This window comes from Myripristis murdjan, chromosome 3 (assembly GCF_902150065.1).
Source record: "Myripristis murdjan chromosome 3, fMyrMur1.1, whole genome shotgun sequence".
Classification (NCBI taxonomy): Eukaryota; Metazoa; Chordata; class Actinopteri; order Holocentriformes; family Holocentridae; genus Myripristis; species Myripristis murdjan.
In genome coordinates, this window is record NC_043982.1 from 45,162,458 (window position 1) to 45,187,693 (window position 25,236).

The window sequence follows — 25,236 nt, forward strand, 5'->3', positions numbered from 1 at the left end:
GGGAGAGAGAGAGAAAGAGAGAGCGGCCGAGCCTCCAACAGGACATTTTATCTCTATTTCGCCACTCTTTCCTCCAGTCGCTTGAAGCCGCCCGGATCTTTTCCCCCCGGCTCCCAGAATGAGCGCAGCCGTGGTCGAGGGCTGCTTTCTGTCCGCCCTGCAGCCCAACTCCTCCCGCACCGCCTATGCGCTGCCCTCGGACGTCCCGGCTCCGGACCTGGGGGCCAAGGCTCGCAGAGTCCGGGAGCAGGTCCGGATGCGCCTGGCCGAGAAGAAATCCTCCTCCATGTCCCGGCTGGACGACTCAACAGGTGAGTTAATACAAGTTATTACAGCCCGTGTGTGTGTGTGTGTGTGTGTGTGTGTGTGTGTGTGTGTGTGTGTGTGTGTGTGTGTGTGTAGGGTGGAATAACTTAAGGGTTTATCATATAAGATGTTTTTTTTTTTCTTTTTTTTTTTTCTTTTTTTTTTATCATGAATCGTCATGAACATTCCGACATGGACTGGTAATGTGTTTGCGATGCTCTTTATTGGAGTTTATTGTGGTTCTGTTGTGACCTTATGGAGTTTGATCTCCCATATGGTGTCAATATTCCCGGAATCTTCCTGGAATCTTCCTATAGCGTCTCTGTGGAGCTCGGCGGTGTGTTTACAGTGACTTCAGCATGCTTTCCGTGGTTTAACCTCCTGTGATATCATGTTCCTACAGTGAGTTTATAGTGATGTCGTATAAATTTATGATTTTTTTGTCCTCCTCGTTGTATCACTGTAGCAGTTCTAGTGTTTCTATGGAGATCAGCAGTGAGTTTATAGTAACTTTGTAGTATTGTTTTGAGATCATGTTCCTGGTGACTTCACGGTGTGTCATGTCCCTGATGGTGTCAGTGTTCCTGTAACACTCCTGTAGTGTTTCTGTGGGGCTCCGTGTTCTGTGTTTACACCGACTTCATGCTCTGTGCGGATTAACCGATAATATTGCTATCATATTTCTGGTGACTTCATACAGCAGTGGTCTTTGTGATGTTTTGTCTCCCGTATGTAATGACTGTCTTGTTGTGTTTCTGAGGTAGTGACTTTATACTGATTTTATGGTTTTTCATCTCCCTTGCTGTCAATAATCCTGTAATATTCCTGTAATGTTCCTGTGGTGCTCCGCAGTGTGTTTATGCTTTGTGTTGTTCAACCTCCTGCAATATTACTATCATGTTCCTATAGTGAGTTTATACTAATCTCATATTACTCAGTGATGTTTTATCTCCCTTATGGTATCAGTATAATATTCCTGTAATACTCCTGTAGTGTTTCTGTGGAGCTCAGCAGTGTGTTCAGAGTGACTTCACCACACTTTGTGTAGTTCAGCCTCCTGTAGGCTAATATTACCATCACCAACTCCTATAGTGAGTTTATGGTGATCTTAAAACACTTTGTGATGTTCTGTCTCCCTAATGGTATCACTATAATAATCCTGTATCCTGTATAATAATCCTTTGCTGTCATGTTCCTATAATATTCCTGTTGTGTTTTTGTGGTGCTCAATACTGAGCCTATAGTAACTGTATCATATGTTGTGGTATTAATGATTAATTTTCCTATAATATTCCTGTAGGAACGTGCAGTGTGGTGTCTGTGATGCTCATTAATGAGTTTATAGTGAGGTTATTGTATGTCATGCTGCTTTGTATCGCCATAGTATCTCTATAATATTCCTGTAATATTCTTTAGTGTTTCTGTGGTGATGCACAGTGGGTTTATAGTAACTTTGCTGTACTGTTTTACCTCCTGTATGCTGTTCTTTTAAGTTCTTAAAATATTCCTTTAGTGTTTTTGTGGTGCTCAGTAGTAAGCTTATATAAACCATATCATATTTTGTGGAATTGTTGAAATGTTTTCTGATAATATTCCCATTGTATGTCATGGTGCTTTGCATATCCATAACATCTCTGTAATATTCCCAGAGGGGCTTCCAGTGTGTTTGTGGTGCCTCAGTGCTGAGTTTACACTGACTGTTATCTTTTATCTGCTGTTCTGTCATTCTGGTATTTACAGGCTTTCTCACTGTTTCTTTCATTTTTTTTTTAAACTCCCATAAGATCTTGTTCATGGAGACTTTTGCCCTTTTCTTTGGGATTCACTTGTGAGTTTGTTTTCTGACCCCCCAACCGGCTCTTTAAACATTAACCTGCCAGATTTAGTGTGTTTGACGTTGAAAGAGAGAGGGTGACCAGCGGGTTCCAGGCCACTTTGGGCCAAACAGGGGAGATGTGAGCGCTGGTCATGTGCGTCTCGCTGACTTTAACCAAACAAACTGTACGCTGTTGTGACACAGAGGGGTTTTCTGGTTTCTGCCCCCCGAGGCGGGAGTCCTGCTGACTGACCTGGATAAAATGCACCGGAAATCCCTTCAGCAGCGCCTGCATGAACCTGCCAGTCCCTTAAAGGAGAATACCAGCTGTTGTAGGAACTGTTGATGTCTTTCTTTTGTTTCAGACGGTCCCATCAGTGTCTGAGCACAAACACAGACGTGACAAATTCTGACTCACTCAAACCCAAACACTGGCACTAATACGCCGTCGTAGCTGTAACCAGATTTCGGTCATAATATCTTCATCTATACGGCTGTTTTTGGTTAGGATGTGTTTCTCAAAACAACATGCAAAAGATGTAAAGACATGAGAAATCGCAGTAATAAAAATAAATAGATGAAGAGGACGACTGCAGTCACACTAAGTGGCCAACAGAAACCAAGTGAAAGCCAGTTTTCTCAGCTGTGTGTTTTTAATCTCTGCTGCTGCTTATCATCAGTTTTTTTTCCCTGTAAATTTATCACTTTAATCTCAGAGAATATCCAGGTTGTTGTTTTTTTTTTGCCGTAAATAAATGACTTTATTCTCGGAAATTCTGAGTTTATCCCGTGAATATTAACCACCCTCTGTATTTTTTTTTTTTTTTTTACACCGTCATGTAACTCTGCTGTGTCCCCTTTGTCTTGAGAAAGCCCCCTCACCCTCCGGTCACAGCTCCTTAAACTTGGTTTCCTGTTTTTTTTTTTTTTTTTTTTTTTGTAATATATAAACTGGCAGACCGCCCGCTCCAGCAGCGTCTCTGCTCTCTCCAGCTTCCTGTCAGGCTTTAAATCTCACTGTTTTGCAGCTGGTTGACAGCTGACCAATGACAAACTGACAAACCTGACAAAGCCTCTGCATTCTGTACTGTACCGGTTCATTTACATGTCAATACACTGGTGTGTGTGTGTGTGTGTGTTTGTATGTGCGCTGGATGGGAAGCCAGGAGTGTGTACACAGCTTTGGAAGCGGTTTCCTGGCAACTTCCTGTTTTACAGGCTACTGAAGTTAACCCCTCGAACTCTGGGTTTCCCTCACATCTCCTTGAAGTGGCTCCAAGACCAGAGGAAACGTTCTTTCATTTTCCATGTTGCTCAGCAGCGTCACAGCCGTGTTGTGTCTCTGCTGAGGCTCCATCACTCTGATATTCAACAGAATCACATCACACAGAACAGATCTGCATGTCTGGTGCGTCATGTCAGACACATTTCCCTGGAATCCAGCGGCTCATGTTTGGGATCTTTGGAAACCTCGGGGTCTCTGCTAGAATTTCAAAATAAAGTCCTGTGGGTTTGAACAAAGCTCGGGCTGCAGACCCACCAATGGGACCGGCGGAGTTGAAGCTAAATCCGGATGAAATGACCGGTTCCAGTCTGTTGAGGCAGTTTCGTGGTTTTGCAGTGAAAACTGTGTTCTAGTGGTGGGAATTTTCAGCTTAACACCGAATTAATTCACCTTTAACTTGTGGGCGATTCGATTATAGAGCAAATTTATTTATTTATTTTACACCATTCGATTAATGGATGTGACTGTGCAACTTTTTGACCTTACCTTTACCTGACCATTAAACATATGCAATGATTTCAAAAAACAACCTTTTCTTCTGGAAGGTTAAAATATATATATATATATATATATATATATATATATATATATATATATATATATATGTATATATCTATATCTATCTATCTATCTATCTATATATATATACACACATACATATATATAGATACATATATATCTATATATATATATCTATATATATATATATATTCAAAAAGTGTGAAAAGGCAGCACATCCCAAAGTTTCAAGTCAAGCCGGACACAATACTCACTTTTCACCTGTTTACCTGGAAGCCAGTGACGTGTTTGCAGGTCACTGTGAACCTCCAACGCTCTGATGGAGGCCCTGTGGCGAAAGTGAATTTGCAAAATTGGTTTTCTAGTATTGTGTCCTGGTGGGATGTTTGACCTTTTTTGAACGCGCCCATTGGTTTTGGGTTCAGCAGTCCACTGAGCATCGTACTGCTGAAGTGGAGCCTCGTCTTCCAGACCAGTAAAACCACCACCAGTCTGCACGGTCCAGACTTTACAGATGAAACAGTCAGTAACCGTAACCCCGCCTGGCGCTGAGCAGCCTGTCGGCCCTCAGCAGGTCGATCTCTTCGCTTGTTTTGTCTCCATCTGGGATTTCGCTCTGTTCCTCAGGGACACTGTTGTACTTGTTGTGTTTCTGTTTGTCTAATCCAGCTCGCTGCTCAGCTTCTGTCTCGGCTGCCAGCTTTCTCTTGTGATGTCCAAATTTTCCCAGAGTTTAGGTGTTTGTTTTGGTGAGGCTGCTGTGTTGTTGTTGTGGCCGACGCCCGGGGAAACAGGAAGCGGGGTCCCGGGTTCACCTGATTAGACTGTTATCTCACCTCTGATTGGATGTTATCAGTCTTATGCCCCCACAGGATTGGGTTAGCAGCTCCCTGCTGCTCCTCCTAGAGGCTCAGAAGCTGTTAGCATCTGTTCCTACACTGCAAAAACGCAAAATCTTACCAAGTTTATTTGTCTTATTTCAAGTCAAAAATGTCTTATTTCTAGTCAAAATATCTCAAAATTTGCCAGTGGAAAAAGTGAAAATTCACTTGAAATAAGTGAAAATTAGCTTGAAACAAGAAACAAATTTTGCCAATGAAACAAGCAAATTTTCACTTGAAACAAGTGAAAATTGTCTAAAAACAAGTTACTTCTGAGGTGATCATGTCTTATTTTAAGTGTAATGAGATATTTTGACTAGAAATAAGACATTCTTGACTTGAAATAAGACAAATAATCTTGGTAAGATTTTGAGTTTTTGCAGTGTACCATCAGTCTGTCTTAACCAATCAGGTGCGACCCTGCAGCCAGACGTACTGTGACGTAGGAAAAAGACGAAAGTCACGAAAAGAAACGAAAGTGGCTAAAGCTCATGAAAGCTAACAGTCAGATTGGGTGGTGAGTTTTAAGTGTTTTTCTAGGAATGGATTAGCGCCGTGGCTAACACCGATTCAGGCTGGAAGCGGCTCAGTTCTTTCTCTTAGCCGATCCATTTATTTCAATCAGCATCATTTTAAAATCGATTCATGGGGAAAATCACCACAACCCCAGGCCACCCCACGGGGCTCCCATCAGCGCCCCCTGTCTGCAGCGGGACGTCCAGGGGATTATTTAGCTCTGATGGCAGACGGTTGCTGACCCTGAGTCACTGCTTCCCCCCGAGAGAGAGAGAGAGAGAGAGAGAGAGAGAGAGAGAGAGAAAGAGAGAGAGAGAAAAGGAAAAGGAGGAGTCCTGAGGTGATTTATGACGGAGGCTTTTCTGTTTGGAAACTGAAGTCTCTTTCAGCTGCGAGGCTCTGAACACACTGGATTTCATGTTGGCAGTTTTACGTGGCGTCGTTAAAGCTCTTCACCAGCCTGAGACGTGCACCGCATAACGTCTGCACATCAGCAAGTCTTTCAGTCTCTTTTTCAGTGTCACATCCCACTTTCCCACTTTCATTCGGGTCGTTCTTGGTTATTCTTTTACTGTGCGACCACACCTGGACCTGTTCAGGGGAGATGGACCAAACCCAGCGTCGACACCGAGCAAACAGTCTCAGTCCGTCTCCTGCAGTCACATTTCATTATTTCTGGTTCTGTCCAATATTTCCATTAATTTGAGACTTTCTACTTTTCCTGCACTAAACATTTCAGATGGAAATCTTGAATGTTTTACTGCTCTTAGTGTCATTTTTTCAGCACTGACATGTGGGGGGCATGTGATTTTAACAGGCAGCAGCTGCTTTCTGTTCTGCTAACAGGCCATTTCAATAAAACACTGATACTGAAAGAAATTAAATGAAATGAACAGCTGTTTTATGCTGTAATCAATCAATCAAGCAATATTTATCGACATTTTATCGTTATTGTCTGGGATTTTGGATATCGTTGTATCGTGATATGACATCAGTGTTGTTCTAGCTGTTTTATAATTTGATTTTGCCCACTTAGTTATTATACAGGCCTTAGTGATGATTCATTTCTACAATAACGTCACAGTATTGATCTGGAGATATTTGGTCCAAAATGTCGTGATATTGGATTTTGTCCGTGTCGCCCAGCCCTAACCAGATGTTTCGTGGCAGCGGGTCTGCAGGCCGCCATGACAAACACACAGCTCATGTGTACAGCAGACACACACACACACACACACACACACACACACGGCAGAGTGGATGTTTTAGATTCAGCGAGAGGACGTAGAGAGACGGAGAGCGAGACGCCGGCGGAGACAAACCCACCCACAGGAAGTTCACACTGCAAAAACTCAAAATCTTACCAAGATTATTTGTCTTATTTCAAGTCAAAAATGTCTTATTTCTAGTCAAAATATCTCATTACACTTAAAATAAGACATGATCACCTCAGAAGTAACTTGTTTTTAGACAATTGTCTCTTGTTTCAAGTGAAAATTTGCTTGAAACAAGTGAAAATTTGCTTGTTTCATTGGCATTGAAAATTGTCTGAAAACAATTTACTTCTGAGGTGATCATTTCTTATTTTAAGTGTAATGAGATATTTTGACTAGAAATAAGACATTTTTGACTTGAAATAAGACAAATAATCTTGCTAAGATTTTTTTGTAGTGCACAACAGCCGCCGCGTGGAAAGACGACAGCGTGACCGCGTTAAATCTTCAAATTCAGTGTCAGAGTGTGTGTTGAGAGACGAGTGTGTGTGTGTGTGTGTGTGTGTGGTGCAGCAGCTCACTGACCGTCCACCAGCTGACATGTGGAACATTCCTGCCCAATCTGCCCCTCACAGCGTGTTATCAGAGGCCGGGGCTATTTTGGATGGGCCGTCCCGTCCCGGGCTGCTGTTTGTCGCCGTGCCACAAAACCTCAGGGCCAGACAGGAGCGAGCCGGCGTGACGCAGCTCCCGCCGGGCCCTGTCCCGCCGGGCCCTGTCCCGCCGGGCCCTGTCCCGTCGGCCCTGTCCCACCGGGCCCTGTCCCGTCTCACTGGACTGTAAAACTGTGGAGCCGCTCAGAGCTGAGAGGGACAAGCTGTTTCCCTCCAGGAGGAGCTCGGCAATATTTACAGGCTTTCCACTTTTTATGAAATGAAATCCGTTTTAATATGTTCTCTTAAATTAACATTTTTTTTTTGGTTTTACCTCAGTTTTTTTTCTGGCTACTTTATATAAATGAAAGTGAACAGAGTTGGAATAAATCAGTTTTCTCTCCCTGAGGCCGTAAAACCTGCACCGTTTGAGAAGCTTTGAGGATCTGCTGTCCAACAGACCCACAGCTGAAGGCACAGAGAGTTTCCTTAAAAAACAAACAAAAAAAAAGTTTATACTCATAGAGAACTGATCTGCTGCATCATGACTGTGAGCCACCAGCAGTGTGTGTTGGTGTGTGTGTGTGTGTGTGTGTGTGTCTGCCGAGACCCCGCCCTCTGCCTGGGTTTTCTTGTTTTGCTGAGCTCGGGACTCCTCTGGGCGTCGGCCTTTAGGCATCAGGTGTGCAGCTCCCGGCCAATCACAGCGCAGCACGGTGCCAGACTGACAGCACCACGTCCAATAGGAAGCTAGGAAAATCGCTAACTGTGGAAAAGTGACGAGAAACGGCGAGCGGACAAAACTCGTTCCACAGCGAAGAGTGACGGCGAGGTGCAGGCAGGCCAGTTTTTTTTTCCCCAGGATGGCGACGGATTGTTTTACATTTCATTCCGTCACCATCCTAGGGAGGAGCCAACTGTGAATGTTGTGTTTACAAACCACAGCAACAGATCTGCCTCAACCTGACTTCAATCATGTTGATGTTGAAAAAAGTACAAAGTGAAAGGAAGTAATAATTGAAAAAAGTAAAAAAAAAAAAAAAAAAAAAAAAAAAAAAAAGGGGTTTCTTGCAGTAAAGCGAGATAAATGTGAATGTAGGGCTGTAGCCTTGCTGTCAGCACCAGGTCACTGACTGGACCTCTTACCTTTTTTTTTTTTTTTTTTTTTTTTTTGCACATTGCTTTTTGCACACTGGGTTGTACTTAGATCTTATTCTTTATTTTTTTATTTTTTTATTTATTTAATCTGTAATCTGTGGATACTGCTGAAAAATTGCGAATTTCCTGTGGGATGAATAAAGTATCTATCTATCTATCTATCTATCTTATGCAGTCTGATGGAAAATCCACTCGTCAAAAAACAAAACTATTAATTTCATAAGCTTGCAGTTTAGCTGGTGCTGGTCGAAGTCTCGCGATGGGACACGAGGACGGAGCGAGCGGGACGTGGGAGCGCTCCGGTCCCGAGAACGAGCCGGAGTCAGAGGATGGGTTTGGGTTTGGGACGAAGATGGGAAGTTCAGCGTTGAGGCAGGACGTTGTGACCAGATGCCGCTCGGGGTGGAGGAGCGAGGAGCTGCAGGGTGAAACTCGATAAATCACCGGGGAGCTTCTTGTTTTGCCGTCAGGAGCCGGAGAGACAACAATGTGCTGCTGGAAGACGTCGAGCTTAATTACAGGCGTGGAGAGCCAGCGAGAGTGGATTTGATTAAAAACATTCTTCAGATAGCATTCTCTGAATTTCTCTTGGTGTGTGTGTGAGTGTGTGAGTGTGTGTATCTGTGTGCACAAGTGTGTGTTGCTGACCCTGACCGGGGGGATGCAGGCCTCGGGCTGGGGACGCTGGGGGACGCTGGGGGACACTGGGGGACACTGGGGGACGTTGGGGGACGCTGGGGGACGTTAGGCTCTGTTTTAATGAGCTGACAGCACGCTCTGTCCCGCAGAGTGCCAAAGCATGCAGGGCGTGTCCAAGTCCACTCGTCCTCGGCGAGGTGGGACAAGCAGGGCGGACACATGTCGTGCACTAATATGCACGTCTGCTACCTCGATAATGAGCTTCACATACCAGAGGAAACTGCAGCACTGACCTCAGAGCTGCTTTTGGCCGCTCGGTCACTTTGAGCTTCAACTAAGATAAGAAACAGAATCTGTGCTCAGATAAACGCACAGAAGATTCATTTCCACAGCTCGCGTGCATGGAGACGCCGTAACGTGCAGCGCGCTCAGTCAAAGCTGTGAACACATAACAGTTTGACACAACCACGATACGATGATGATGATGTGGTGAAGAAATTTAAGGTGCAGCAGCTCTGTGAGTCTGCAGAACGCTGTTTATCTGCAGCAGTACACTACAAAAACTCAAAATCTTACCAAGATTATTTGTCTTATTTCAAGTCAAAAATGTCTTATTACTAGTCAAAATATCTCATTACACTTAAAATAAGACATGATCACCTCAGAAGTAACTTGTTTTTAGACAATTTTCACTTGTTTCAAGTGAAAATTCACTTGAAACAAGTGAAAATTTGCTTGTTTCATTGGCAAAATTTGTTTCTTGTTTCTAGCTAATTTTCACGTATTTCAAGTGAATTTTCACTTTTTCCACTGGCAAATTTTGCCAATGAAACAAGCAAATTTTCACTTGAAACAAGTGAAAATTGTCTAAAAACAATTAACTTTCGAGGTGATCATGTCTTATTTTAAGTGTAATGAGATATTTTGACTAGAAATAAGACAAATAATCTTGGTAAGATTTTGTGTTTTTGCAGTGTACCCCCCCCCAGACGGGACCCTGCATGCTCAGTGTGGCTTCCTGCTTTGCTCCGTATCTCCAGTCGGGTGCTTCACACCAGGCTCGCTCTAACACCGTGTAACAATGGATGAGTGTAAGAAATGCATACCTCTGAAAGTAGGGCTACTCGTAACTCAAGGCCACTAACATGTCCCCTTTTATATCTTAAATGAGTATGAAGTGTTTTTAATATGAGCTATGTGATGAGCCAACATGATTCAACAATGTCTAAGGCAATGAGAGCATTTGACTTGCACTCATGATGTGGAAATCAAACAATTCAGTCGATTTAATCTGCAAATTCATATGAATATGGACATAAATCGCACGTCAGCAATGCAGTGTAACAGCTCTGTGCAGTTTGTGACGTCATGAATGTGGCTCGCTGCGCTATTTCACTAAATCCAGTGAATGTTGGGCTCTGGACGTTCATGTTTTGAGCCTGTGTGCAGAATCACATGTTGAGAGAGCAGCAGAAAGTCTGGCTGGAACGCCTGAAGGCGAGAGAGGTGGATGTTCGGCTGCAGACGAAAACCTCGTTGGCAGGTTGAGCTCCTCGGCCGAACGTCACCTGTCGCCCCGCCCAGCCTCACGCTGTAAGACACACAACAAACAGCTGTGAGAGGCTCTCAGTGGACTGTGATGTCTTCATAGCCTTTACACTGATATCTGTATGATGAGGCTATGGAACAGGCTGTTAGGAATGGAAGACAGTAGACTAACAAAAAGGGTGTTTTATTGGGACATCGATAACAATGGGGTATGGACAAGAGAGCTCCGTGAGTTGTGCAGTAGACGAGGTTGTGAGGATGTACTGGATAATACGATGAAGGTTGATCTCAACATGGTTAAAGAAAGGTTATCTCTCATTAACAGCAAGAATTGGCTTTGTGGACTAGTAAGCAAGCCTAAACTACGCACATTTAGGGAAGTAAAAACACAATTGGGAACTGAAAATGATGTAAAGCATTATCTCACAAAGAAAAAGAGGTCTTTGTGTGCCCAAATATGATCAGGTATCCTCCCCCTACATATTGAAACAGGCCGTTGGGTGGGAGCCAATGAGGAGGATGGGCTCTTGTGACCTTGGAGAAATAGAAAATGAAATGCACTTTCTTTTTTACTGCCCGTTTTACCATGATTTAAGATTCAAGTTGTTTAATCAAGTTAAAGTACAGACAATCCACCTAATGAAGGACAAAGAGATGATAACCTGGCCATGCGCGCGGGAACTACTTTTTGCCAGGGGGTGCTGCGTATGGGGGGGGGGGGGGGGGTTAAGTGGTTATACGGAAATGCGGGACCTTTTCTAGTAGGTATACGCCGTATACCTGCGTATCACGTAGACTACATCACTGATTTGGAGGCTAAACTTTCAGTGACAGACAACCAGCTGTGCGAGCGCAGCGCAAACAAGAGAGAGAGTTGCAGCAGTATCCCGCTGTGCTGGCAGACTCGGCAGCAGGGACGGTTTCTGCGATGGGCAGTGCAACTGCCCAGGGCGCAATCTACTTGGGGGCGCACGAGAAAAAAAATCTCCAGTTTTCTAGACTACCGTATTGACCCGCACATGCCGCGGCACCATCAGTCGGCATCAGGATGGCCGGCCGCGGCACCGTCCGATACCGCGCCCACCCGGTCAGGTCTGCCGGATCTGACAGGTGAGCTGCCTCATGCTGGCCAGTGCCGCGGCCGGCTCGCCTGATACCGACTGATGGTGCCGCCTGATGTGTCTCGGTGTGATTGCCCCTCTGCAGTTTTACATGTTTTTCGTTTTCCTTGCATTAGGTGCAGTAGATTAATACACGTTATACTTTCTCCCCCTGTCCACACCCTAAGTGACTGCCACAATCAAGTCATTTTCAAAAGAAAATGACTTTGAAATGTGGTAAAATTAATTTGACATTTATTCCACCCCTCCTCAGCAGGGGGTGCTGCAGCACCCTCAGCACCACCCTTCCCGCGCCCTTGAACCTGGCTATTTAAATATAAAACACATGCAGTCGCGGATTTCATTGAGAAGGCCTGAGATAACAGGAAGATAACAGTGTACCATTGAGTGCCTGGAGTTTGTTGTATTATTGCTTGTTTGCTTCCTCTGTTTTGTTGTGGCAACCAGTGTTTTTTTGTTTTGTTATGGATGTTGATATATTTTTATTTGGTGTCTTATAATTCCTTTGTGGGATGGGCCACAGTTGTGGCAGGACACTCAAATCATTCATTCATTCATTCATTCATTCATTCGATAGTATTATTATTATTAATAGGATGTAATATATTCAAGTGCAGGATGCTCTCAACTATAAAACGTTCAGGCTTTCAGCTCAGAGGGAACGATGCACAGCAGCGTGAGATATGAAACATAACACTGATGTTTCCACAGGCTGATGTACAGCATGGGGGGAAGGCCTCTCAAGTGTGTGTGTGTGCGTGTGTGTGTGTGTGTGTGAGATACTGAAGTGTGTGTCAGTTTAAATCCAGTGAGAGCAGCTCCTATACTCCCTCGTACAGATAAGACTGTCTAACCTTACAAAACCATGGAGAATGTCAGTGTTCCCATGGCTGATTTTACACACACACACACACACACACACACACACACACACACACACACACACACACAGGGAGGCACAGATCAGATAAACCGAGGCAGAGATATCCATCATGTGCTCTCAGATGGATCAGGAGGGCAGACTGTTTTATTCTCCTGCAGCTGCTCCCATTTTCTTTTCCATTTTTAATTCACCAAATGTCTCCGTTCATTAATCTGCCTCTCGTTAATCTTCCTCTCAGTCGTGTGCTCAGCTCCAACTTGGTGGCCGAGACACAGATAGTTAATTACATGAGTTAACGACCTATTTAACTGATGAGTGCGTTTGTTCTCTATATGGGGAAGAAAGGTGAGGGAGTGTGATCCTGCCTGAGTCACCAATAAAAATAAAAATCAGGAGAGTTTTTTCGGGAGCGGTATGCTCTGAAAATAAACTCTCCTGGCTGTGCTGTTTGGTGCGGGTCAGACTGATGTGGCTGCTCGCACTGAGCCGCCTCATCCTGACTGCCAAAACACCAAATTATTAGATAACAAACACATTTGATTTTCAGTGCACCAGCTTAGGTGTGTAACTTTAGCGGTAGCTTGTCCAACTATGCTGACATCAGCGATAAGCTGTGTTACGGTCAGAGTTATAATCCTTACAGGCTGTGTCCGTCCTGGGGCCAGATTCTCCAAAAAGTTCTTACTAATAATCTGAAGATGTTTTGTAAGAGGAAAAAATGAGAAGTTCTTAAGAATGTTCTCAAGTGCTATTCCCCATTATTTTCTTAAGAACTGCACATTATCTTAAGAACTTCTTAATTTTTTCCACTTACGAACTTCTCAACTCTCTACCTTTATGTAAACAAACAGCCTCGAGCTGCAACCCACAGCAGCTCCATCTAAAATCCAACAAAACAATATCCATTATAGTCTCAACTTTGATTTGATGTTATAAAACTGTTTTCTCAAAAACTGAGATACATACTTTGTATTGGACAGCGACGATATTACTAACCTATTAGTTAATGGAATCTAAATATAATTGACACATGAGTGGTGACTGGTGGCTAAACAAAATGTCCTCATATAGACTCAGAAACAATATATGTGCCTATATGTGTCTAAATACTGGCTTAGATATTAGGCTGAATTACAGTTTAGATAACGATTATCACTATGTTAACATATACAATGTAAAGTTATTAAGGTATTAGCCTACTACATTAATCTATGTTATATAACCAAATTTGGCTCTAAATTAATCAAAGATGTTGAAAACATGAAAAATAGCTTACGTTCACACAGCATGTGGTTACTTAAGACGACCTTTACCTGTCTTAAAGTTACGATACTATTTAAGAAAAATAGTAAGATCATTTATTTCAAGAATCCCATTTATTCTTAAGAAAAATCATAAGCATAAAGTTGAGAACATTCTTACGATCTTTTGTTTGGATTCCTAAGATATTTTGTTTGTGAATTCGAAAATATCTTAAGATTCTTCTTAAACCCAAACTTAAGAAAAAAAGTGGAACTTAAGAAGAAATTTAATCTTAAGAACCTTTGGAGAATCCGGCCCCAGGCTTGCCTTTAAGTTAAATCAGCATGCTGTCATAGCTGCTGGTCATGAGGAACGTCCCTCCATCTCCTCTGGTTTTAGGTAACTTCACTCTTTTGGTGGGTGAAATGTTTTTAATATGAACAACGTGATGAGCCGACATGATTCAACAATGAGGCGATGAAAAAAAAAGGCAATGAGAGCATTTAACTTGTCCTCGTGACGTGGAAATCAAACAATTCAGTCAATTTCATCTGCAAATTCATATGAATATGGACATAAATCGCACATCAGCAATTGGAAAGTCTGAAGGAGAGAGAGGTGGATGCTCTGAGCTGACGTGCGGCTGCAGACGGAAACATCGGTGACAAGACCAGATTCAGATTCATTATGATATTATTATTATTATTATTATTATTATTATTATTATTATTTGGCCGTGATATGCAAGTGCAGAATGCTCACAATAACAAAAGGTTAGTACCTTTTGGTTGTGGTTATGTTTTTCTGTCAAACAGGTGTGTATTGGAGGTGTCAAATGGGTTGTCATGGTGATGAGGTGATGTTTGGACTTGAAAGTGTGGCAGCTCCTGAGTCTGTGCTCTTATGTTCCTGTTGATGTGCTGTGTGAACAGTATATACTGCAGTGTGTGTGTGTGTGTGTGTGTGTGTGTGTGTGTGTGTGTTGGTGACCTCTGACCCGGTGATGCCGGTGCTCAGGCATGCAGCCTCTCCTCCCTCCTTCCTGCTCTGGATTATGTATGTTGTTCCCCTGCAGCAGCCGCCCTGCCCCGCCGCTGAACCCGTCCACTTCCTCTGGAAAATGTTCTCTAATGTGTTCTCTAACATGTTCTTTACTATGTTCTCTAACGTGTTCTCTAAAGTGTTCTTTACTATGTTCTCTAACATGTTCTTTACTATGTTCTCTAACGTGTTCTCTAACATGTTGTTAACGTGTTCTCTAACATGTTCTTTACTATGTTCTCTAACGTGTTCTCTAACATGTTGTTAACGTGTTCTCTAAAGTGTTCTTTACTATGTTCTCTAACATGTTCTTTACTATGTTCTCTAACGTGTTCTCTAACATGTTGTTAACGTGTTCTCTAACATGTTCTTTACTATGTTCTCTAACATGTTTTTTAACGTGTTCTCTAATGTGTTCACTAACATGTTCTCTAACGTGTTCTCTAATATGTTCTTTACTATGTTCTCTAACGTGTTCTCTAACATGTTCTCTAACGTGTTCTCTAACATGTTCTTTACTATGTTCTCTAACATGTTTTTTAACGTGTTCTCTAACATGTTCTCCAACGTGTTCTCTAACGTGTTCTCTAACATGTTCTCTAACGTGTTCTCTAACGTGTTCTCTAACATGTTCTTTACTATGTTCTCTAACATGTTTTTTAACGTGTTCTCTAATGTGTTCTCTAACATGTTCTCTAACATGTTCTCTAACATGTTCTTTACTATGTTCTCTAACGTGTTCTCTAACATGTTCTCTAATGTGTTCTCTAACATGTTCTTTACTATGTTCTCTAACATGTTTTTTAACGTGTTCTCTAACATGTTCTCCAACGTGTTCTCTAACGTGTTCTCTAACATGTTCTCTAACGTGTTCTCTAACGTGTTCTCTAACAAGTTCTCTAACGTGTTCTCTAACGTGTTCTCTAACGTGTTCTTTAACGTGTTCTCTAACATGTTCTTTAACATGTTCTCTAACGTGTTCTCTAACATGTTCTTCACTATGTTCTCTAACATGTTCTCTAACGTGTTCTCTAACGTGTTCTTTAACATGTTCTGTAACGTGTTCTCTAACATGTTCTTCACTATGTTCTCTAACGTGTTCTCTAACGTGTTCTTTAACATGTTTTTTAATGTGTTCTCTAATGTGTTCTCTAACATGTTCTCTAACATGTTCTTTACTATGTTCTCTAACATGTTCTCTAACATGTTCTCTAATGTGTTCTCTAACGTGTTCTTTAACGTGTTCTCTAACATTTTCTTTAACGTGTTCTCTAACGTGTTCTCCAACATGTTCTGTAACGTGTTCTCTAACATGTTCTTCACTATGTTCTCTAACATGTTCTCTAACGTGTTCTCTAACGTGTTCTTTAACATGTTTTTTAATGTGTTCTCTAACGTGTTCTCTAACATGTTCTCTAACGTGTTCTTTACTATGTTCTCTAACGTGTTCTCTAACATGTTCTCTAATGTGTTCTCTAACGTGTTCTTTAACGTGTTCTCTTACGTTTTCTTTAACGTGTTCTCCAACGTGTTCTCTAACGTGTTCTGTGACGTGTTTTTTAACATGTTCTCTAACATTTTCTTTGTTCTTTATGTTCTTTATGTTCCTTATGTTCTGCTTCTCTGTGCTGTGTCCTGTTAAAGGGATGAATAAAGGCTCTTCTAATCTGGTTTATTAATCTGTGTGTGTGCAGGCTCAGCTCAGTCTGAGACAAAGACAGGAAGGAGATGCTGCTGTACAGGCTCCTATCACGGCTCTGTAATAATAAGTTTAATTTCTGTGGAGTTTTTGATGAGCAGGTCAGCAAAATAAGTCTTGCTTTAGCACAGGTATTGACATCATGCAGCTCTTTGTTTTGGTGTTAAATGTCACATCAAACTGCATTTAAAAACCTGTCAGATGACAGCTGCCTCGATTACGAACAAAGGCACTTTAAAATATGACAACTAAACCTGGGAAAAGAGGCGTTCAGGGTCCTTCAGCGTCAGAGGATTTCTGTTATTCCTTTGCAGCTCATGAGTGAAGCCTGTCTGTCTGCTCTGACATCCTGTCTGTCCTCTCTGTGCAGACTACAGCTACCCGGCGGTGAAGACCTACACACCCACGCTGGCCTTCAGCTCCAGATCCATGATCCACACGCCCAGCCGCGTCATGGCTGTGAGTACAAGCTGTTATTATCATATTATAAACCAATAAAGCGCTCCAGGTCTGCAGCAGCTGGTGGGTTAACGTGCCCCTCCGCTCAGAATGGGTGTAACTTATTTCTAACTGATGATGTAACAGTATTGAGTAATAATGTAAACATGTGAGATTGAGAGCAGTGTAACAATTTGTTGCATTATTATTCATCATCAGCTAAAAATATGTTACACCCAGTATGATGTAGTGATCCTCAGTAATTTCCTCTTCCTTGGAAAGAAGAAGGCCACTAAGATGAAAACCATTAATCACTGGGAACACTGGAGAGCTGGATTTCTGCAGGAACATGATTGGTTCCCTTGCTGCTACAGCTGTTTTTATTTGAATAATGAGGAACTTTTAAAGTGGTATGGTCTGAGATTGGAATGTGGACTGTGTATAAACAACAATGCAGTTACTTTGAATATGGTCCTACATCAGGTTTGCATCCACCTGTTTTTATTCACATTTTCAATTTGCACATTAAAAACCTGAATGGAAACAGTGAAAAATCTCCAAATATTGCAAAAAAAAGTTTTTTTACACACCTGGGTGGAGAAGTAGCGCCACCTATTGCTCACCTCGATCAACCAACTCCAAATATTTGCATAACAGAAGTGGATGGAAATGCGCATAAATTTGCATTTTGTTTTGCCGATTTTCTGAAACTTCGGTTAAAATTTATCCAAATAACGCCTGTTTGGAAATTTGCTCCGAAGCTATTCACGGTGCAAAATAAGCACACTTCCTGTTGTTCACAAAATAAAAGACATTACTGCACACTCTCAGAAAATAAAGCTAACAAACGTACCTGTAGGGGTCACTGGTGCAGGACCGTCTAAGGTGCAGCTTTAGTTCCCGTGACATCAGGAACTTATTTGTCCCCTCGTGGTTTTTACCTCACAGATCCCGGTCTGGTTCCTGTAATATAACTAGAGTGTTGACTGGATAATCATATCACCTATTTTTCATCTCCACAAATCTATAAAACTTATTTTATTCCAAGGCTACTCCACCATAGCCTACAAGTTAAAATCTACCTTAAATTAACATATTTACTAAATTAATTAATTATTTAGGTATCTATGTATAGATCTATTAATTCATTCATTTGTTTTTGTTTTTTTTGTGTATTAATTTGTTGTATTTGGCCTAACACGCACTAATTCCTGATTTTATACATTAACATTTAGAGGAAACAGTACATATATGTACCTTTTACTGTTTATATGGACCTTTTTGGCTCTGAAAAAGGTTCACAAAATTATCTTGAGGTCCAATAATTAGCCCTACAGGGGGGACATTTGTGTAGCATTTTGAGTACTTTTAATTTATCTAGGTTTAGTATTTTTATTTTATTTTTTTTTACAATTTTAGTTACATTTTTACTTCAGAGTGCAACATGTGTTGGCTCGCTGTCAGCAACACGACTGCAGAGCTCTTTGCAGCGAACAGTCAGTCAGAAACAGAGAGAAGAATCTGGCTGTAGTTTCTTTTTTCTTTTTTTTTTTTTCTGTGCACAGTATTTTCCGAGCAGCTGCTGACCAATTTCAGAACAATGTCATTAGAAAAGAAAAATATAAACAGGACGTTTCTCTGTAGACTTTTCAGCAGCCGGTGCAACAATGCAAATGCCAGAGTGAGCTTCCTGCTTCAGTAAGCAGCTTTAAAGCTGCGGGCGAGGCAGGGTGTGTGTGTGTGTGTGTGTGTGTGTGTGTGTGTGTGTGTGTGTGTGTGTGTGTGTGTGTGTGTGTCATTAGGCAAAATAACCTTTCAGCAGGTTGTAATTCAGGTGGTCTGAGAGAAACTAGACTTGTGCACCTCCTCTTAACTCTATAAAACCTCTATTCAGGCTTTAGAAAGTCAAACCTGTGACTTCAGCCAATCACAGGTCAGTTCACAGAGAAGGTGTTCCTGCTGGCTTCCTATTGGCTCTGACTTTCCAGTGCAAAAAAAGACTTGGCTGCTTCCTAAGAACAATATTAGTGCAACTGAGAGATTCGCTGAAGAAAATATGTTTTTTACATGGATGGATTATCAACTACCATACAAGTTTCAGGAGTGTCGCTGTGGCATTTCCTGTTTGTGACGTCACACAGAGCTGTGCGACACCGGTGTTTTATTTTGAAAAAACTAACAAGACCAACAGCTGATTACATGAACAGTGTCAGAAGCACTAAAGCCTCTTTCACACGTAGCTCCTGGTAAAATACTGGGATAAATCTTCATACACTCAGAGTGATTTTCACTCTGAGTGTATGAAGGCAACGCTGGGACAGAGACAGAGCTCAATTAAGTCCCACTGACCCCGGAGAATATATGTATGTATTTGCCATAACCTATAAAAACAAGATGTAAACAATATGATATAAAAGGTACAAGTTATTAGCAGCTGAGATTGAAAAGGACAGTTTTAGCAGCTGAAACAATAAAATATTGCACCTCAGGATATTGCAGACTGGTGAGCTACACTGATCCTGTATTGCAGTGGTGGTTAGCTGGTTGGCTTCTCACGGTCATCACAATGAAAAGGAGTGAGTTTGCTTCACATTTGGTTTAGCTAGATTCAGCCACAGATGATGAACTTTTTGATGGTATAAATGTGTGTGTAAAAATTGCAGGTGTGAGTAGTGAAAAACAATTTCATAGGGTCTTCATGTCGGTCAAGATCAAGTCAGGTCAAGCAAAGGAAAGCAATATTTTTAATTCATTTTTCATTCTTGTCATGAGCATCATGAGCATCGGCCCCTGACCTGAATAGTTTGTGTAACGTGTCCCACATTTGCGGCGTGCTTCCTGCCAGCTCGTCCGTCCTCCAACACGTCGATGCGATATTTCACAAGAGCTCTCCAGAACTGAGTTTAGACTCTGACACACACACACACACACACACACACACACACACACACTGCCTGAGGAGTGTTACAGCTCAGAAAACACTGAAGTCATCAGCCAGCACCACACACAGCTCAGTGTTTTGGGAAGGATTATTTATCTGGACGTCATTACTAGTCATTTCTCAGGAAATTAGTAAATCGAAAAATACGGGAAAACATTGTTGTAGTATCTACCATTTACAAATCCATTTCCTCTGTGGCCTTCGTATATTCTGATATTTGTTGCTGCAAAGAATAATCCCGATCTATAGAGTGAGTGTGATATGGTTAGAAGGGGCAAATTAGATATCATGTACATGTCATCCATAATCTGCTGCATCATGTGGTTTTAATGCTCATACAGCCATGAAAAAGACTTAAACATGGGACAAATAGTGAATATTACACTTTTAAATCAGATATCTATAACTTATTTGTCAGTTTTTTCTCTCATTATGTGCTTTTTCTGCTTGAAGCAACATAAAAACATCTCCCACATCGGAAATTTCATCAAAATGTTTCCATTTCCGTCAAGCTGTTTGGAAGTGATGGAGGCCGGGCTGTGTCTCTGTCCAGCCAGCAGCCTGTTTGCTGACCTTTGACCCCGCCTCCTCCCTCCACAGGTTCCCACAGGGCCCCTCCCCTCCTCCGGCTTCTCCTCTCGCTCTGCTATGGAAACCAACTACAGGATGAGCCAATCAGGAGCCAGCATGATGCGGGGCAGCTACCAGGCCACCCAGTCACAGCCCAGGAGCCGACGCTCCAAGTCTTTCTGCCAGGCAGATCACGAGGAGCTGCCTCTGTCCCTGCTGGCCCCTCCAGACAACCCCGCCTACATGGCACCCAGCCCCGCGCTGGGCTCCTTGAGGCGCAGCCTGAGCGGGACGCTGGCCCAGGGAGCGGGCGGCGGCTGGCACGACGAGGATCTCTCCTACCAGCACGCCTACAGAGGCCCCTCCCACCGCACCATCAGCCGCATCACCAACCGGCAGCAGCACTACCAGCAGCAGAGCTCGGCCTGGGGCCAGGAGGGCTGGGCGGGGCCCGGCTGGGGGGGCCAGTGGCAGCAACACGTGGCCAGGACGGGTCCTGTTTTGGGGGCGGGGCAGTACCAGGCCTCCCTGCACCGCGCCGCCTCCCTGCGCAGCATGAGGAGCGTCGGGAAGGGAGTCGATGTGGGCGACGGAGCGTCAACACACAGCAACGACCAGCTGGGAGGGTGAGGGTCTCCGTCTGGCAGCTAACACACCTGACTAACACATCTGACCAACACACCTGACTAACACACCTGACCAACACACCTGACTAACACACCTGGCTAACACACCTGACTAACACACCTGGCTAACACACCTGGCTAACACACCTGGCTAACACACCTGACTAACACACCTGGCTAACACACCTGGCTAACACACCTGGCTAACACACCTGACTAACACACCTGGCTAACACACCTGGCTAACACACCTGGCTAACACACCTGACCAACACACCTGGCTAACACATCTGACCAACACACCTGGCTAACACACCTGGCTAACACACCTGGCTAACACACCTGACTAACACACCTGGCTAACACACCTGACCAACACACCTGGCCAACACATCTGACCAACACACCTGGCTAACACACCTGACCAACACACCTGGCTAACACACCTGGCTAACACACCTGACTAACACACCTGGCTAACACACCCGACCATGCAACAACAATGACCCTCTTTGATTGATGTAATAATTACAACGGTGTATTAGGGCCATTGTGAGGAAAGAAAAATAAAAAAGTGCTGTGTATATACAATTGTCTGCATACGATTTAACATTCTTGTGTGTGTGTGTGTGTGTGTGTGTGTAGGATGCACAGTCTGGACATGGCTACAGCAGTCAGATATCTCTCGGAGTCAGACACAGCCATGCAGGTTTTGGGAGCTGCCTACATACAACACCAATGTTACCATAGCAACGATGCCAAAAACCAGGTGACACGTTTTTTACTTACTACGTTCTGGTGTTGTTGTTGGCTGTGTATGGTCTGTATGCATGTGTGTGTTGGCAAATCTCCATTAATGAATAACCTGATCGCCCCCCCTTCTCTCTCTCTCTCTCTCTCTCTCTCTCTCTCTCTCTCTCTCTCTCTCTGTGTCTGTCTATGTGTCTCGCCCCAGGTCCGAGCCCTGCAGGGTATACCGGCACTGGTCCACCTCTTCTCCAGTGAGAGCCAGGAGGTGCAGCGTTTTGCCACCGGCGCCGTGCGGAACCTCATCTACGAAAACTCTGACAACAAGGCGGCGCTCATAGAAGCAGGTGGAGTGATGCGTCTCGTCAGCATCCTGGACAAACCCGACGAGGAGCTCCGCAAGAACATCACAGGTACCGGCAGAACATCACAGGTACCGGCAGAACATCACAGGTACCGGCAGCCCTGGATCTGAGCTCAGTTCCTGCTTCGACTTCCAGAAATTCAGTTAAAGTGCAGGACTTTGTAGAAAGACCAAATGAAATGTGGCTGCAAAGCTGTGGCTGCTGTGTTGGGAACTGGATACTAACCCACTATATGCTAAATATATATATATATATTGCGATTTATTTCCTTTTTTTCAACTGCAAATTCTGTCCCCCTGGGAAAACTGTGTCAAGATCTGTTTTATTTAATAAGATACAACATCGGTACTTGCTGTCTGTGTATCGATGCAATATACCACTCAGGATTCTGTGCTGTATCGAGTTTTTCCTCCACCCCTACTAAATACTGAGACTAAGCTGTAGCAGCACGGGACTGAATCCAGCCCAGACCCTTTCCTGCCTGTCATCCCTTCTATCTGCCCTGTCTGTCCTGTCCTTCTCTACTCTGTCTGTCTAATAAAACAGAAATGCCTAAAAAAGACTAACCCTAAAAAAAAACTAATCAAAATGTGCTGCATACTGTACTCTCTTTTTACTCTCTCTTTACCTGAACCTGGAAAAGAGTCTCCTGACCCCAACAATCATTTAGCGTTTCATGCAGAAGGAGGCACTTTTGATCCTGGAGAGATGGGGATTGATTTCAGATTGCACTGCCAGCTGCATCTTCAGTGATTTCAGAGGATGTTGGGCTTCTTTGCAGTGGCCACTCTGGTTGTATTTTGGGACTGTCTGCATACATTCGTCCCCTTCAGTGGTGGTTTGCAGGATTCAAGGTCCAGCTCAACGGCTCAGCCTCACAAGTGCTGCAAGGTGACCAAATGGAGGTGTTGGTCTTTGACTCCCAGGAAAGGGGTGCCTTTGAGCCAAGGCCCCCCTCGGGTGACCACGACCACACAGCCTCTGGTGCTTCTCTGGGACCCAGTGGATTCTCAAGGGATTGGACACAATCAGTTGTCTCTGGCCTGTGGAGCGGTCATACACCTTTCTGACTTCTACTTCTTTTATCTGGCATGAACGAGGAAGTTGGTGGTCCCAAACTGCCCAAATTCAAGAAATCAGGGATCTGATGAAGGACAGTGCATGGGCTCTTCTGTGTGAGCTGGATATAGAAAGATCTGGCACCCAGAGCCACAGGCTCTGACTGTTCTTCTGTAGCCCTGAACAGCAGAGCTTGCAAGGGTTTGGTTTAGGCAAAAATGTAGAAGACACAGTGCATGCCTCCACCCAGGTGGTAAGGAGGAGTCAGCCATGACAGCACTTTCTCCTCTCTCTTCCTGAGCCTTTCAAGTGGTGCTAAGGTCTCTTCGTGAGGCTTCTTTTGGGCCTCTGTTTGGTGAACTGAAGGGTTTCAGAGGGCAGCATCAATCCCATCAGTCCACAGCCAGGCCTGTGGACTGATGGGATTGATGAAGGCAAGTTTGGGCAAAGTTGTCAGGACTGCCGCTGAGACGGTGGACAGATCCTCTAGGTGGCTGTGGATCAGGAAGAGTGAGCCCTGGAATCCAAGTCCTACATTTTAGACACAAGTTGGGGCTTGATCGACCCTCAGCGAGGGTGTGTGATGACCCCAGGTTACATCACCGTCAGAAAATGCATGGTCCAGTCTGCAGCTCCTGTCTTTGAAGACACTATCCCCTCCTGGCTGTTTCTGTGGATAGAGCTTGTCTGAGTGTTGGGGAGGGTAAAGGTCAGTCTGTCTACCTCCACACGCAGCCTTCCAGCCTAAATCTCTGGGCAGGAATTTTGTCTCCATGCTGATGGTGCTGTGCCCTCTGCAGAAATAGAGAGGTTCCATAGACCCTGTGAGAGTCCTTAGCATAGAAATTGAATGGATAGAATGGATAGGTTCACAGAAAATCAGAGTATTCCCGGGTTGTTCACCTTGCCATGGTAGCAGCAACCACCCGGAAATATCTGATTTGCCGTGAAAAAAAGGCTTACAGTGGTTCTCACTGGCCCTACCCATTCAATTTCTATGGTCCTTAGGTTCTATGGTCCTTAGGCTTTATGTGTACCTCAGACATAGTACAGACAAAGGAGGCCTCAGACAAGCTTTTTGTCTCCTATACTGGGGGAGCAGACAAGGAAAAGCTGGGCCTAAACAGAGCTTCGTTTACTGGATAGTGAATTTGATCTCCTGATCTCCTCGTTTTAATATATTTAGACAATTGTTCACTGCTAGTTCTCTAATGGAATTCAGTAATGGAGTCAGCGATGATTGGGAAAGAGCAGAGACAGCTAGGATGTGTGTGTGTGTGTATATCTATATCTATATCTATATATCTATCTATATAGAGATAGATAGATAGATAGATAGATAGATAGATGGATAGATAGATAGATAATTGCAAAATGCAGGTCAAACAAAAAGCCGGATAAACTGTGACTGATCCTGTTCATCCCTTCTTTAAAGAATCCATAAAACTGCTCCTCGGGAGGGCACTATAGAGCCGCTGCAGTGACCAAAAACATTTACAAAATGTCATTTTTGTAATATTACCAAATGCAATAACTCTGCTTAACACCACTCCAGTGTGAACACCATTCACACTGGAACCATGTCCGTCACTGTTGTCTGGACTCTGCATGTCGTGTTTGTATTATTGCATATAGTATTTCAATTTTCTCTGATGTGTTTTAACCAACTTGTGAAGTCAAAGGCAAATTTCCTCACCTGTGGACAGTAAAGATTATCTGTCTATGATTGACAGGAGATTTTTGATGCCACTGCAAAGCCTCGGTTGCTTGTGTCTGGTGCTGTAGTTGAGAGGAATCCTACCTCCGTTTATTTGGCCAGTAAAAGGGATAATAACTCTTTTTCACTCTTCCTTTGTCTCTCTCTTCACTGTTTCTCCACCTTCCACTTCTTGTATGAGGTTACATCAGTGACACTCATGAATGAAATGCACATATCAGAGAATTAAAGCCTAGCTTGCTGCTTGTGTCT

The 25,236-nt window shown here is 43.4% G+C and overlaps 1 protein-coding gene across 1 annotated transcript in view; it reads left to right on the forward strand.

The window, feature by feature from the left end:
* The window catches only part of pkp3b (plakophilin 3b), a 44,299-nt gene continuing 19,063 nt past the window's right edge, over positions 1 to 25,236 (forward strand). Inside the window, exons 1-5 of the mRNA XM_030045728.1 lie at positions 1 to 311; positions 16,892 to 16,980; positions 20,501 to 21,096; positions 21,742 to 21,865; positions 22,052 to 22,256. Coding sequence (XP_029901588.1) covers positions 119 to 311; positions 16,892 to 16,980; positions 20,501 to 21,096; positions 21,742 to 21,865; positions 22,052 to 22,256 — 1,207 coding nt within the window. The 5' untranslated portion in view covers positions 1 to 118. The remainder of the gene's footprint in view (positions 312 to 16,891; positions 16,981 to 20,500; positions 21,097 to 21,741; positions 21,866 to 22,051; positions 22,257 to 25,236) is intronic.